This window comes from Gorilla gorilla, chromosome 8 (assembly GCF_029281585.2).
Source record: "Gorilla gorilla gorilla isolate KB3781 chromosome 8, NHGRI_mGorGor1-v2.1_pri, whole genome shotgun sequence".
Lineage (NCBI taxonomy): Eukaryota > Metazoa > Chordata > Mammalia > Primates > Hominidae > Gorilla > Gorilla gorilla.
Genome location: NC_073232.2, coordinates 95,107,204 through 95,122,757, shown reverse-complemented (window position 1 = coordinate 95,122,757; position 15,554 = coordinate 95,107,204). Strand labels below are relative to the sequence as shown.

The window sequence follows — 15,554 nt, the reverse complement described above, 5'->3', positions numbered from 1 at the left end:
AAATTTGGGTGAGTGTATAGTTTTGCCTCATATTTTTTATTCCAGTGTAATTATTCATAGCTCTGCTTTTCACTTTCCAAATATCCTAGTTTAGATGAGAAGTAATATGGTCACCCTAGTCATAACATACATATTGTTTTGAATCCTATATTGTATTTAATATCATATATTGGTTGTTTTTCAAAGCATATTATTCTAAAATGCATATGTAATCAAGTTCAAATCAATATATGGTTGAATCATATTTAACCAATTATATATTTTTAAATTGAGGAAATAATATTACCAAATGTAAACTACAATTCTCTTAAAACTAAATACTCTCATGGTGTTACCCCTATCTGCAGAGTAGAAAGTCCACAGACAACACTAAATATGTGTAATTATATATTATATAATTAATTTATATTTATAAATCATCAAGAAATGTCATACTATTCAATAAATTCTGTTGGAAAAATTAAATGTGTTTTTAAACATATTACTCTTAATATAAAACTACACGCTAACATAAATTTCAGATAGAAATATAATAAAATTGAATAGCTTAATTACTGTTAATTCATTTCATTCTTAGGCTAAGGATGGCATTAGCCCATACCAACTACTTTTTAAAAAATAGCTAATAGATTTGACTCCATAAAAGGCAAAACTTTTATACGCTTCAAAAAATATCATAAATAATAAATCAAAGAGCAATCTGGAAAAATTATATGATAGTGAATAGTTTGTTATCCTCAAAATAGCAAAGTATTTTAAATAAGATTGAAATATTATAGTATTTCAAAGTGAGCAAAGAAAAATAATTAAAAATTCATAAAGGCACAAATGAAACTGACTAATAAACAAGTGAAAAAAGGATTCAATATTGCTGGCAATCAAGGTACAATATAAAATATTAGTGGTATATAATTTTCCCTGTACAAGTAGCAATCAATACTATCCAGTGTTGGTAAAGAAAAAAGTAAAATCAATTTTACTTTTCACTCATGGAAATGTAAACGGATATAATCTTTCTGGAGGAAAAGTTATCAAAATATATCAAAATCTAGGAATTTATCCTCAAGAAATCATTTGGACATCAAGGTACAGAGACTTATGCATAATGGTTGTTAATCACTGTAAGCAGGCAAAATTGGAAACCCACTAAACAGCCCTTCATAGATGACTGGTAAAATAATTTATGTTAAATCCTTATAATAGTATAACCTTTAAAAGAATAGTTTAAAAGAATATAAAATTAAGAAAATTCTGTGGGAAAAAGCTCACAATATATTGAGTGGGAAGTAGAAGTTACAAAATACAGATAGTATAATTCTGATGGTGTTCCTTTTTTTGTTGTTGTTGTTAATTGAGACAGGGTCTCACTACATCACCCAGGCTGGAGTGCAGTGGTGCAATCACAACTCACAGCAGCCTCGAGCTCCTGAGCTCAAGTGATCCTCCAGCTTCAGCCTCCCAAGTAGCTGGGACTACAGGTGCATACCGCCATGCCTAGCTATTTTATTTTATTTTTTTTTTCTAGAAACAAGGTCTTCCTATGCTGCCCAGGCTGATATTCAACTCCTGGGCTCAAGGAGTACTTACACCATGGCTTCCCAAAGTGCTGAGATTACAAGCGTGAGCACCCAGCCAATCCTAATTTTGTAAGGCAAATGAGTATATTGTGTAATAAGATATGAATATTTAACTTCTGGTACCTCAGATTTGATTAAGGTGTCAATATAATGAATAATAGATAATGAAGTGTGAGACAAATCACCACACGTGGAATTTATAAAGGAAATAATTCGATAATCTAGAACCATTCCATAACACTTGATCTCCCTCTCTGACTTTGAAACTATAAAAAGGACAGAGGAGAGATGACAGAGAGGAAGTGTCATCTTTGATCCTGACAGTCTGGTGACAGAGGCTCCGGAATGCCCAGCTCTCCCAGGGCACAATGATACAAAGTAGTGAGCATGTCCTGTGGACTAGCTGTGGACCACACAGGAGAACCGAGAACCAGTTGGGAGCTGTCTTCAGACCTGCCGAACAGGCCCCCTGGGAGGACAGAAGAACAATCCATCTTCCCGGGTAGAGTGGGTAGAGTGGCCCCCAGTGAGCTGGGGCCAACAGGGAAGCTGTAGTTAGCAACCTGGGCAGACAGACCCAAACACTCTAGCTGAGAGAGGCAAGGGCAGGTATGCTTCCCTCTGGCCCTGTGAGGCCTGCTTTCAACATAATGGTTAAAACCAGATACAAGTCTGGCACAGTGGCTCAAGCCTGTAATCCCTGCACTTTGGGAGACTGAGATGGGAGGATCTCCTGAGGCCAGGAGTTCAAGACCAGCCTGGGCAACATAGGGTGTATTTATAAACATTTTTTTAAAAAGTAGTTGAGCGTGGTGGCAGGCATTTGTAGTCCCAGCTACTTGGAAGGCTGAGGCAAGCTCACTTGAGCCCAGAAAGTTGAGGCTGCAGTGAGCCAAGATCATGCCATTGCACTCCAGCCTGGGTGACAGAGCAAGACCCTGCCTCTAAAAACCAAACAAACAAATAAAAATGAATACATACGTATGCCACAGAAAAAGTAGAAAATATTTGGAGTAGTATGCACGAATTGATTATCAGTGGTTAGCTCTGAATCATGTACCCATAGGAAATTTTTCCTTTCTTGTAAATAAAATCATTTTCCTAGTATCTAGAAATCATGTGTTTGCATACATGATTGGTAAGATTGGTGTCTATATAATTTAAAAGGAAAGACTTGAAGATATTAGCATCAAATATATAAAAATATACAACCTGACAGAATTAATGGGTTTTGTGAGATTCATGGTGACATGGTCAAAATCAGATAATTCTCTGTTTCTCCTTCTCACGGCAAGCCAGAAAAACAGCAATAAGAGTGACAGATTTTACATATAAATCCATTCTGCTAACAATGTTTTTATGGCTCCTGGAAGGCAGAGTAGCTTAGCAGACTTAAGTATTCCCAGCAGATGCCAGTCTGGAAGATATACTCTTTCATCTGCATGGATTAATAGACCAGGGGAAAGTGATAATTAGTTTCTGCTCAGTGTCCTCAAGAATCTGTTTTTTCTCTATCTAATTTATTCATGGAAATGTCCTTCCCAGGACCAAGTTGCAACCCTCCACAGAAGGCCCTTCACACTCTAGCATAAATGATACCAGTGAAGTCGGGCAGTGTGCAGCTTGTACGACAGTTCACAAATACACATCCTGTGTGAACAGCTCACTGCAATCTTCTCTCCTAGAGAAATCCTTTCCTGAGTAACACCAGATCTCTCCTTCCACTTTATGTGAACTTTTATTGCCCCTCCATTTTTATATTTCCTTAGCAATCATGTCTTTCGTGTGTCCTCATTTGTACTTCTTCATGCATTTTTACTTCCTCAGTACAACTGGAGATACTCGAGGCCAGGTAATAGGCTGCATGCTTTTTAATCCCTAGTAGCACCTGTCTCAGTGCCTTGTATGCTGTGTAGTAATCAAGGTGACAGTTGAAACAACAAAAATAATAATGATGATAATAGATAATATTTATTGAGCTCTCACAATGTCCCAAGCATGACATGCTCTGAATGGAGTATTTTATTTCATCCTAGCAACAGCTATATATGTTACAGATTAGAATATCTTAATTTATAAAGAAGAAAGCCAGGATTTATTAATGTTACGCAACTTGTCCAATGTCAAACTATTAATAAGATTTTGAATGAGTGAAGGAAGAAAACATTTCAATATCTTGCAGACATTACGTCCTTTGTAGTCTGTAATTCAATGTCAATAAACACAGTTAACTACACTGAGTTTACTGATGGTAGATGCTATGGTCTGAAAGTTTGTGTCCCACCGAAATTCTTATGTGGAAACCTAATCCTTAATGTGGTGCTAGTAAGAGGCAGTGCCTTTGGGAGGTGATAGATCGGGAAGAAGAAATCCTCATGAATACGATTCAAGCCCTTCCAAAAGAGGCGCAGAGAGTTGTGTCATGCCTTCCAATGTAAGGAAACAGAGAATGCACCCTCTATCAGAAAACTGCCCACAGCAGACACTGAACCTGCCAGCACCTTGATCTTGACTTCCTAGCATTCACAATAGTGAGAAATAAATTTCTGTTGTTTATAAGCCACCCAGTTAATGGTATTTTTTCATAGCATCCCAAATGGATTAAGACAATAGGGTCTGTGATTATTATTATTTGGATCCAAAGCATGGTATATGTTACATATGCTTAATTATCTGGGGAAATGAATGAATGAGTGAAGAAATCCACTAGTTTGGTGGTGCACTGAACTCTCCTTCTGAATGGCTTGCAAGACAGCCTGCTCTGCTGAGGGCCATCACTTTCTTTAAGCTGGATGCCCATGGAATTGTCCTACAGATAAAGAAACCAAGGTCCAAATAAACTGTGATTTGCCAAAGGCCACACCACAAAGATCAGGTGGTCACAGAATTAGAACAAAACCCTTTGACTTCCAATTCAGAGCACCTTTTGTTTCACCCTTTCACCTAATTGTTGACACACAGAACACATGTTCCTATATATTAAATACAATTGAGAAAGGCAAGAGTGCAGAACATGGGTCTTTTGGGGGAAAACTTTCTGTTAATAATCTTCAGGAAAATCTCCTTGTGTCTGCTTAGCAAATGCCTACCCAGGCTCCTGGCCCTACATTGGCATTCCCAAGCTGTTCTCAATTGTTTTTTCCTTCACTGTGACACATATGGCAAAGGGGCACCACTTGGCTCTGAGCCTGATGGTCTAGGCACTGGGAATGACGATCCCTGGGACCATGAGGAAGGAGATCAAGCTTGGGCATGATTTGGTTGTCTCTGCAGGCCATTTGGAAGTGGGACTGTGTTTATAAATTTATTTTCCTACCTGATACCCTCTCTGGTGCTAGAACACACTCTACAGAAGGTTGTTTTTTTCTTTTCTTTATGGACTTGTGAAGTGGCTCTTCCTGGAAAGCTGAGGCACACAAGCCCAGTTTGGGCTGATGGGAAGTCTAAATCCATATCATATTTTTCACCAGTCTTCCTCTGAATCACATCCAGACCAGGCTCCTAGCATCTTTCCAGGTGCTGTGAGAACAGAGCCTGTTTCTAAGATGCAAAGAAATGAAGTGCGAATCTAAGTCAGCACGTATGAACACATGATGGAAGTGATGCTTCTACCTTCCACGGAGGGGCTAGACGACTCCAAGTGTTTAAGCTGTATACACTGCTTGCCAGAGCTTGAGCCTGCAGACTCAAGCCTGCCATCACAGCCAGGAATATGCTAAGTACTGGATTCTGACAGGGAGAGAAAGGCACAGGGTGGGGTAGAAACGGCTGTCTCCAGCTGTGTGTGAGGAGGCGTGCCCTTGCTTCCAATGGGCATCTTCTCTACCCCACTGCATTCTTTGATTCTGTTTTGAGTCTGTTCTCTGCAGCATCCCCCACGCTTCCATTGGCTGGTGATTATGTCAGGATCTTGATGGGAACTCAGCTTGACATGTGCTCATGAGAGGGGAGATGGAGAAAAACCTTGGCTGGCTCACAGTTCTGACTGACACATAGTTCAGCTCCATCTAACTGTGCTTCAAGGCTGAGGATGGTAACTACCCTGGGTGGGAATGGGTAGTAAGGAAGGAAAACCAGGGCAGGAGTCTACAAGTCAGCTTCCAGGAAGCTTACTGCTGCTATCCCTCAGTGCGCTGGCAGCATAGGAGGCAGGGGGCAGAAATATGCCCTTCAAGAATGCCACAGTAGCTGATGCCGGCTCCTCCACAGAAGGTCATTTCCTCTTGACTCTGACCAAAGTCTGAGTCACTCACTACATTCTTTCTGAACTCCTGCTTGCTATTCAGCCTCATGATCTGAATGCGACTTGTGGTACATTGAATCCATAGGAGGGTTTGATTAATCTGACAGATTGGTGCATTAGATATATTTACAAAAACTGTCACTGACACACTTTATAAGATTGATCCTCATAGGTAAATATGTTCCTGAATGGAGTTAGCTATAGGTTCTTGGGATTTAAAAGAGAGCAGAGGGGATGAGTTTTTGAAACAGTCTGAGGACCCAGCTCTGAACCACTGCTAAGACACTCAAGCCAGTAAGGCTCTCACAGTGACATCCTTGCACCATTTTCCTAAATATGGGTCATTTAAGATTTTATTTTTAAAATTTAATGTAAAAGATACACATTTCTGACCAACTTTGCATTGCCTGGTAGAGAATAAAAGAGCAGCGGTTTCTCACCCCCTGCTAATAGGGATTTCACTCAGCAAAAGTATGCACTGGACAGACGAGAGAGAGGGAGGAAGGAAGGAAGATGGAATGGAGAGAAGAGAGGAGACAGAAGAGAAAAAATGGAGGGAGGGAGTTGAGTGGAAGCTTATTTCCTGAGCATACAGTCATTCTGAAGATATCATGAGCAGCAAATTAAACAATCCTTCAGCAAGAATTTTGACAAGGAAATTTCATTAGGGATTTAAATCTCTATGGAAGCTCAAGTTGCTGCATTAAGATATGAAAATTGTGCAAATATTGTTCCTTAGAATAATGTTTGCCGCAGGTCATTGAGTTTCAGTCAGTGGAATTTAGAGTGATGAATGTCCTGTTGAAAATAACTAGAGAAGGGAGGGTTCTAGGGGAGGGAGGAAAGCGCCCTGCAGTTGGGAGCTCAGGTCCTGGAGTCATTTGGAATGGAAGTTAAACTCTAGCATTAACTAGCTGTATGACCTTGAGCAAGTTTACTTAGCTTCCCTGAGGTCTAATTTTCTCATCTATAAAATGTGGGCAATTGTCAGCACTCTCCTTACTAAACTGTGATTGTGAGGGTTTAATAAAATAATCCATGTAAAGCCTTTGGCGCAGTGCCTGGCACATGTATCATTTAAACGTGTATTAGTAACAATTATAGTGAGGAATAAGGGAAGTGGGCTGACATTATCTGGCATTGACTCTGTCCATCTATATGATAACAATCATGCTTATAGGTATTATTGTTGTCATTGCTCAAGTGAAAGCCTGAGGCCTGGGAGCCAAATCAAATCTGCTAACGTCAGAAAAGGGTAAATGTTACACCAAATTCATCCCCATGTTTATATATCCACATGTTTTTTCCCCCTCACTAATCTGCGGGGTCCTCAGAGCCTAAATCCTGTTTGCACACTTTTGTATTAACAGAGCCTGACCAATTAGGTGGCTCTTGGTGGATGCTCAGAAAATACTGATGAAATGAATTAATGATTACCTAAAGAAATGCACGTGTGCATGGATGAATGCAAGACATAATGCTTTTCCATTTAAGCTGTGTCTCAAGGACTCACCCATGGGCTCTCCATGCTTATTCTTTCTTTTTAAATTTCAAGGATTCTGGCATTTTGATTCACATAATGATATACCACTTTACAGAAAACTGGAGAAATAGAAAAACAATTTCATAAAATTCCACGTCCTTACAACATTTTAGTGTATTTCTTTTCTACATTTGGGGCAAAGTATGTTCCTTTTGCAATTTTATATAAAAGTAATTTTTTATCTTGCAATTTCACTTAATAGAAACATTTCAGAGACGTATAATTTTTTTTTCTTTTTCTTTTTTTTTTTTTTTTTTTTGAGACAGAGTCTTGCTCTGTCACCCAGGCTGGAGTACAGTGGCGTGATCTTGGCTCACTTCAACTTTGCCTCCTGGATTCAAGTGATTCTCCTCTCTCAGCCTCCAGAGGTAGCTGAGACTGCAGACACCTGCCACCATACCAGGCTAATTTTCGTATTTTTAGTAGAGACAGGGTTTCACCATGTTGGCCAGGCTGGTCTCAAACTCCTGACCTCAAGCATCTCTGCCTCCCAAAGTGCTGGGTTTATAGGCATGAACCACCATGCCTGGCTCACACAGCTATAATTTTAATAGCAATTTAATAGAAATTGAAATAGGTTTTCAGGGATAGTGGCTGTAACCATGGGACCATTTTGTTCTACGAGGAGAGAATAGTCATTATGGTGACCCCCTCCTCCACTCTTGCAGTGATGAACTATGGTATCTAAATGGCTGGTAAAATTTGATTAGATTGTTTAAAGAGTTTTTTTTACCCACTTTGTACCATATGCAAGACCTTGCCCTTTGTAACCTGTACTAAATAACTATTCCACAGCCACATATGAAAAGAAAGCAAAAAAGGAAAGAAGGCAGGGAGGGAGGAAGGAAGGAAGAAAGGAAAGAAAGAAGAAAGGAAGAGAGGAAGGGAGGAAGGGAGGAAAGGGGGAAAGGGAAAGAGGGATGAAGGGAAAGAGGGAGGAAGGGAAGAAGTATTAAAGGAGACAAAATAATGAAGGGAAATAAAAAGGAAAAGAGAAGGGATAAAAACAGAAAAAAGAGAGAAAGAAAAACAAAGAGAAAAACTAGACACATTAGGAAAAGTGAGGAAAAAAGAGAGAGAAAGAAAAAGAAAGAAATCAGCAAGCCCATTATTTTATGCAAGTTTCCTAACATGCCAAAGATATGTCTCACATCATAACCATGAATACCCTTTCAGAGGCCACCTTAGCAAGTGGCCCAAATCACTTGATAAATAAGATACCAAAAACTCCAGTAATACCATCCTCTTTGGGTAATTCCTAGAGAACTGTGCCTCACATTTCAGGAAATAGAGATATCCCTGTGGCAACCTTCACTTTTCTCAAGGAAAGCTAAATTTGCAAAGAAAGAGTAGTTACTGTATGGTGAATTGCTTCGTCAAGATAAAATAGAATTAAATTAAATTAAACAAAACCTTTTTCTTTCAAATAACTTTGCATTTACTTGAGTAAATGTAGCTAGAAATTCAGGGGAAAATGAAAATATGCATTTTGAAAAGACGTTGGAAGATGCCTAGACACGTTCATTATGCAGCAAAACGCACAGACACAGGCAGGGTGACCTCTGTCCGTAGTCAGTACAAAATATTTTACTGAAGTCTGTGTTACGTATGTATGATATTCAGAAAACCATAACTTGGCCTTTACAATTGCAAAATGTCTATCATTATCCTCACTAAACTAAATCGCTGATTCAATGAAAATCCCCATTTTTTAGTCATGATTCAATTCTAGCAGCTATTGAAAGAACAGAGAATTCTTTAAAGATAAACATTTCACATTTGACTAGAATTGGGCATTTAAGCATAAAAGGTTACTTTTACTCCCATACAAACAAACTAATGACTAGCCATATTTTTTAGTCTGCAAATTGTCTTCTTCCATGAATGGAGAAAAAATAATTTGTCCTTAGGACAGTAATCACTGATATGCAAATAGTGGTGCCAAAAATGGAGTTTTCAAAGTCTGCTTGAAAACTTCTTACATGATTTCGTACACGTTTTCTTACTTTAGTAAGGTATGGTTTAATACTATAATAAATTAACAACCAAAGCGTAAGAAGCAGTATAATACTGTAGTTTCCATAACATTATTTCAGGTAAATAATAAGCTCTGTTATTTTTCTAGATCCCTGCTTTTGAAATGAGGTGGTAGGTGGCTGGGCAGAAGGAAAGCTAAGGAGGCCCGGGTTGTTGGGAGTTCCCAGCAGGGGTTCAAGGTGGAATCCGGAAGCCAGGCCTCATCGTCAGAGAAGACCTAGACTGAGCCAGCTCTGAGGATGCTTTGAACATCAACATCTGCCATCAGCTTCTGTCCTTGGCAGCTTTCAGAGACACAAGACTGAAATATAGCTTTCAGCTGAGTTAACAACCATTGCTCAGAATAAACGTTGCCTATATATCGCATTAGAGAGAAGAAAAATGCTTGACCTACTTGGATCCGATAAGATGGAATCAGTTTTCGGCAGAAATTGATCACAACGGACTCCTTGGTAGCCTTCTTTGCACCTGAGAAAAGGGGATAAATGACAAACATACGCATGTGGTTGTGAAAGACTTAAGATTTCAACAAGTAAAATAGCCATCAATTACATAAATGTGAAAGCAGTACATTCATGCTTTCATATTTTTTGATTCAGTCTGTTTCTGACCTCAACAGGCAGATTCTCAATTCTATTTCTTTGCCAAAAAGGGAAAAAGCCAACAAGGTAGCTTTGCTTTTACAGTTTGATATGCAATATCTAAGGAGCAAATTGAATCGCATTTTAAGATACCTCACAGCAATCTAAATAATGGTTCTTAAAATTATAATTCTGGATGCAGGTGTATTTTTCTTTATGCAACACACTGGTCTCTAAAAGGCATTTAGAAACATATTGCAAGTGCCATTTTCTAATAAAAGATATTTTGAAATATAATTGATCTATTATTGATTTTGGCTACTACTAATTTGGTTTCCATGTGTTTTATTAGCTTGTTCACTGTTAGTCCTACTTTTTTTTTTTTTTAACCTCTTAGTTATTCTTCCAAGTCAGTGTCACCTCACCACTTTGCCAGAAATAACAGCATTTTATCTGGCAAGGTCTGAAAGGCATCTCTAAACTCAGATTTTTTCTCTCTCTATTTTTCTCTTTTATATTCAGTAAACAAGTGCAAAGTGTCTACTTTCTGCCAGGCATTGTACAAGCCAACTGTCCTGAGGCGGGCACAATTTGGAGGCAAGGAATTTGCCTGGAAGCACCAAAAATGAGGCATGCCCCCGCAGCCCTGCCAGGCCCCTGTCGGGTCTTCACATAGCTCGCTCAATCAGGGCTGCTTGGCCACCTCGGACAGCAGTGGCTCATCAGCCAGTGGTTCCAGGAACAAATACGGCGAGGCCCCAAACGCCTGGCTCTGAACAGCCTTGTTAAGTGGGGAGGTGGCATTTACTGGTCTGCTCGAAGCTTAATCTGTCATGCTCGAGTTCAGCAGGGAGGCATCCATTGTTGCTTATAGGATGAATCTGTCCTACTCAAGAGGAGGAAATAGTGCTGCTGGCATAAAAAAAATCAGATTTAAAAAACAATTCTCTGCTTGTTAGAAATCTATGAAATTGACAAAAGAATTCAAAGAGGCCGTTCTGTCAAGAGACAGGAACCATGAGTCGTGAGTTCTTTCCTTAGAATACGCTTTGTTTTCTGAGTGTAATAAGCTATTAAATAAGGTCTATTGCAAGGGGAGAAGCAACATTGAAATGCATCGAGGTAATTTTTCTATCTTTCATTGTGAGCCAAATTGGAATTCAGGTAATCGGGCAGGCACTCTTCAACACCTTCTTAAGCCTGGCACTCTAGAGTGGATTTGGCAATTTTCCTTGTAGACTGAGAACACAGACCTCCAATATATGGATATTCCAGATACCCAACATGTTACTGAAATGATTTTTTTAAAGCATAAACATATTTTCATAACCTTTTAAAAATTCATTTATTTTACTTGAAATAAAGTAGGCATATCACAGTAAGAGTCAGAAAATACTTTGTGTACTTTGTACTGAGGCATATTTGTCATAAAAAAATAAATTCTTGTTTTCTGAAAGCTGCCCTAATGTAATTAGCTTGTTCTTATTCAGAATTATCGTACCATGGTGCTCTCATTTTCATTTCCCAATAATAATGGGTTATGTCCTACGTATGTGCTATTGTATGCATTCACTTTTTGAAGATTTTATTTCCAATCTTTGTGAGAGATTTTAAGTACACTTTACTCTTTGTATCCTTATTTAATATAAGAGGAATATCCTAAGGAGATGGTGGCTTTTAAGGATAAGTGTCTTTTTGTTTTTGTTTTGCTTTTTAAGTGTTCTTTGTTACTTAAAATGCATTATTCTATTTGTGCGTGGGAAAGAAAATAAGGAAAGATGTTTGAAATTTTCCCATCTTAAACTGATTTTCCATGAGTGCTAACCCACCCTGAGGTGCTCAGGCCTCATGGGGTATCAGGAAAATTGCATAGTGAGTACTTTCCTCCTGCCTCCATACTCTGTGCTGTAACTAATAAAGTGTGATGATGTTGCAGCAGCCTAGCCCAGGCTAGGAAGCCCCCCAGGGGCTGTGTGGCTGGGCAGGCAGCAAACCCTGTTCCTTTGTTAAGGAGGCGAGTCACTGCTAATTGACACCCAGTTTTAAGAATAACAAAGTAAAATTTCCATTAAAAATCGCACATATACCACCTTGACAAGTTCACACTCATCCAAATGTGAAGATGGAATGTTGCTAGCAGGTAATGCCAGTGAAGTGGATTGAATTTACAACAATATTAAAGACAAGAAGCAAAGAATAAAAGTTTTCAATGCACTTCTAGTGCATAGATTGAAGTTGGCAGAACTTCCGATAGTGTGTCAAGCATATCTTTTGAGAAATATTATTGCATTGCTTGTTTTTGTTTTGGTTTTTTGGGGGAGAGTTGAGTGTGTATTTGTTTGTTTTATTTTCTTTTTTCTTTTTGAAAGATACAAGAATAAGAAAAAATCCATATAATAGAAATGCCTTTCTGTTCATCTTAATACATGACAAAGTTAATAACATTAAGAAGTACATGTGTAGTCTTTAATGGGGAATATATGTTTTAAAAAACACAAATCTTGCCTTAACCAGGCTAATAGTCTATTATCTTTCTTTTTTTTTATTATTTTAAGTTCTGGGATACATGTGCAGAATGTGCAGGTTTGTTACATAGGTATACATGTGCCATGGTGGTTTGCTGCACCCACCAACCCGACATCCAGGTTTTAAACCTCACATGCATTAAGTATTTGTACTAATGCTATCCCTCCCCTAGCCACCCACCCCACCGACAGGCCCCGGTGTGTGATGTTCCCCTCCCTGTGTCCATGTGTTTTCATTGTTCAACTCCCACTTATGAGTGATAATGTGGTGTTTGGTTTTCTGTTTCTGTGATAGCTTACCGAGAATGATGGATTCTAGCTTCATCCATGTCCCTGCAAAGGACACGAACTTATTCTTTTTTATGGCTGCATAGTATTCCATGGTGTATATGGGCCACATTTTCTTTATCCAGTCTATCATTGATAGGCATTTTGGCTGGTTCCTAGTCTTTGCTATTGCAAATAGTGTTGCAATAAAAACACTTGTGCATGTGTCATTATAGTAGATATTCTATTATTTTTCTACTCTGTATTGCTTTCAAAGCTCCACTCAATCTGTCCAGTCACTGTTCTTTGTATTTCTTTATCCCTTAGGAGCCTGGCATCACAGAAATTATATGAAAAATCTCAATGTTCCCCAGTTGTTTTACAAAACAGGGAGCATGCTCAGGAGAGGAAGCACAGCCAAAGTTGATAAACATTGTGTAAAAAAATGAGAAAATCATTATCCACAGTGACATAACCATACAGCAAACTCAGTTCACAAGAGCCGAGACATTGTAATTGTTTTTTAAAAAGTTTCCAATTCTAAGTGTACATCTACTTTGAGATAAAGGATTTGTTACATTGGAAACCAGTGAATTTCTTTCTTTCTTTCTTCCTTCCTCCCTCCTTCCTTCTTCCCTTCCCTTCTTTTTTTTTTTTTTTTTTTTTTTTGAGGCAGAGTCTTACTCTGTTGTCCAGGCTGGCGTGCAGTGGCTAGCTGCAGCCTTGACCTCCTAGACTCAAGGAATCCTACAGCCTTAGCCTCCTGAGTAGCTGAAACTACAATTGTGCACCACCATACTCAGTTATTTTTTTTTAATTTTTTGTAGAGGGGGGTTTTGCTAGGTTGCCGAAGTTGGTCTCAAATTCCTGGCCTCAAGCAATCCTCCTGTCTTGGCCTCCCAAAGTGTTGGGTTTACAGGTGTGAGCCACTGCACTTGGCCTGGAAACCAGTAAGTTCTTGATCATGTTATTTGTTTTGTTTTTTTTCCACATTTAAAAGGCTGTAGGGAAGGGCATAGTTGAGGAGACCATGTGCAAAGCAGAGTAGAGCAGGTAAGTGGTGGAAGAGATGGTAAGAAAACACAGAATAAGAGAGATTGGTCGCTCACAATGGGAGGGAGGGAATGGGGAGGGGGCAGGAGTCTTTCTGAGCCCAACTGAAGTATCAGGTTGATAAGCCTCAGGGCCAAATAGAGGCTCAGGACCTTCCCTTCCCCACAGCAAATCTTGCCTTAACTAGGTTGATATTCTATTACTTTTCTACTCTGCATTGCTTTCAAAGCTCCAATCACTTGGTTGTGTAGGGAGTTGTGTAGTTTCAAAGGTAGACATCACTATTTCTACTCTTGACATCCTTGGAGCTTTGCCCTGACCCATCACACCTATCCAGCTGTACCTGAAATAAAAACCACCCCCTTCTATCATTGTTTTCCTCTTCTACATTGTCCCCAAGGAAAAGCCCAGTGGCTGGTTTAAGTAAAGAGTTTTAAAAGGCAACAATTGAGCCAGAGAAAAGCAAACAGTACCAGCAAGGATGAGACAATACAAGATCTGTGATCATTGGTTGAAATTCAATACTTGTTTTGCCTGGTGTGGTAAAGCAGATTGAGCAACATATTACCCAGGCTGGATGTGGAGGACCCTAAGGAAGAGACTTAAAATGGTCAGGTCACTCACTTGCTGATGTTCCCACAGAAATGATCATCTTTTGGCCAGCTAAAAGTGATTATCCTGGCCACCTGGCCACACTGCTAACTTCAGAGCATTCCCATCTCTACAATTCTCATCTGCCAGTGTCTTTCAGCCTATTTCCTGAATAACAACTAAGTTACGGCTTATAATATGACAATGAGTGAAAAATTGAACCCCCAGTTATAATCAACAGCCTCCCTACATTTCCAGATCATTCTTCAATTTCTCCTTCTTCCTCTTGTTAGGAAAACAAAACAACACAGATACAAAAACAAGCAACACTAACATGGTTCTATTGAGAGAACTGTGCTACTCTCTTGCTCCACATCTGTGGATTTCCTGGTCATTTACTCATTGATGAAAGGTGTTATTATTGCTTCACTGTCACACTCTCCAATTCTACTCTGTCCTCATTCTTAGGGACTTGATTATCTACATAGATAGCCCAGTCAACGTATGGTTGCTTAGCACCTGTCTTCCTTATTAATATCATGATGATTAAGAGGGATGGTTTATATTATGGCTTTCCCATTTAGTTGTATGGGTATATTTTAGGAAAATTATTTAATATCTTTGTTTCTCAGTTTCAACCCCCCCAAAAAATGAGATGGTATTAGGAAGGAGAAAAACAAGTGCAGGTAGCTGATATTATATACAATTGCATTTTAGTCATTTTTATGCCTAGGAATCTTATACTCTGTATCTACAAAAATGGATTTTATATAATTTATAGAGACAAATATATGAAGAATACAAATATGTTCAAATGTTTGCTCCAATTCCTGCATAGTGCCTGGTCTCTTTATAAATGCTATAGAAGGTATACATAGTTTCTTCTTTGGACCTTGATTTTAGACATAAAGTTTTAACTAGCCAAAATCAATTGGCTTCACAAGAGAAATGGTTGTAGACAAACTGTATGGTTTATTTCCTGACCGTGACAACTTTTATTCATAGGAAAAAAAAATGGCCTTTACTCTTTGGTGTTACAGGAAAATAGAAACATGGTCAGTAATATACACGTCTGCCAGTTTAACAGGGCTATTAAATGCTGATTTGAAAAAGGAACAAACCCTCCAGATATTCTTC

General features: G+C 38.8%; 1 protein-coding gene across 8 annotated transcripts in view; it reads right to left on the bottom strand.

Moving 5' to 3' along the window:
• Positions 1–15,554, bottom strand: part of NRG3 (neuregulin 3) — a 1,121,069-nt gene that overhangs the window by 243,165 nt on the left and 862,350 nt on the right. For all 8 annotated transcript variants that reach the window (XM_055353266.2, XM_031015502.3, XM_004049688.4 and 5 more), the window contains exon 3: positions 9,795–9,868. In XM_055353266.2, coding sequence (XP_055209241.1) covers positions 9,795–9,868 — 74 coding nt within the window. The remainder of the gene's footprint in view (positions 1–9,794; positions 9,869–15,554) is intronic.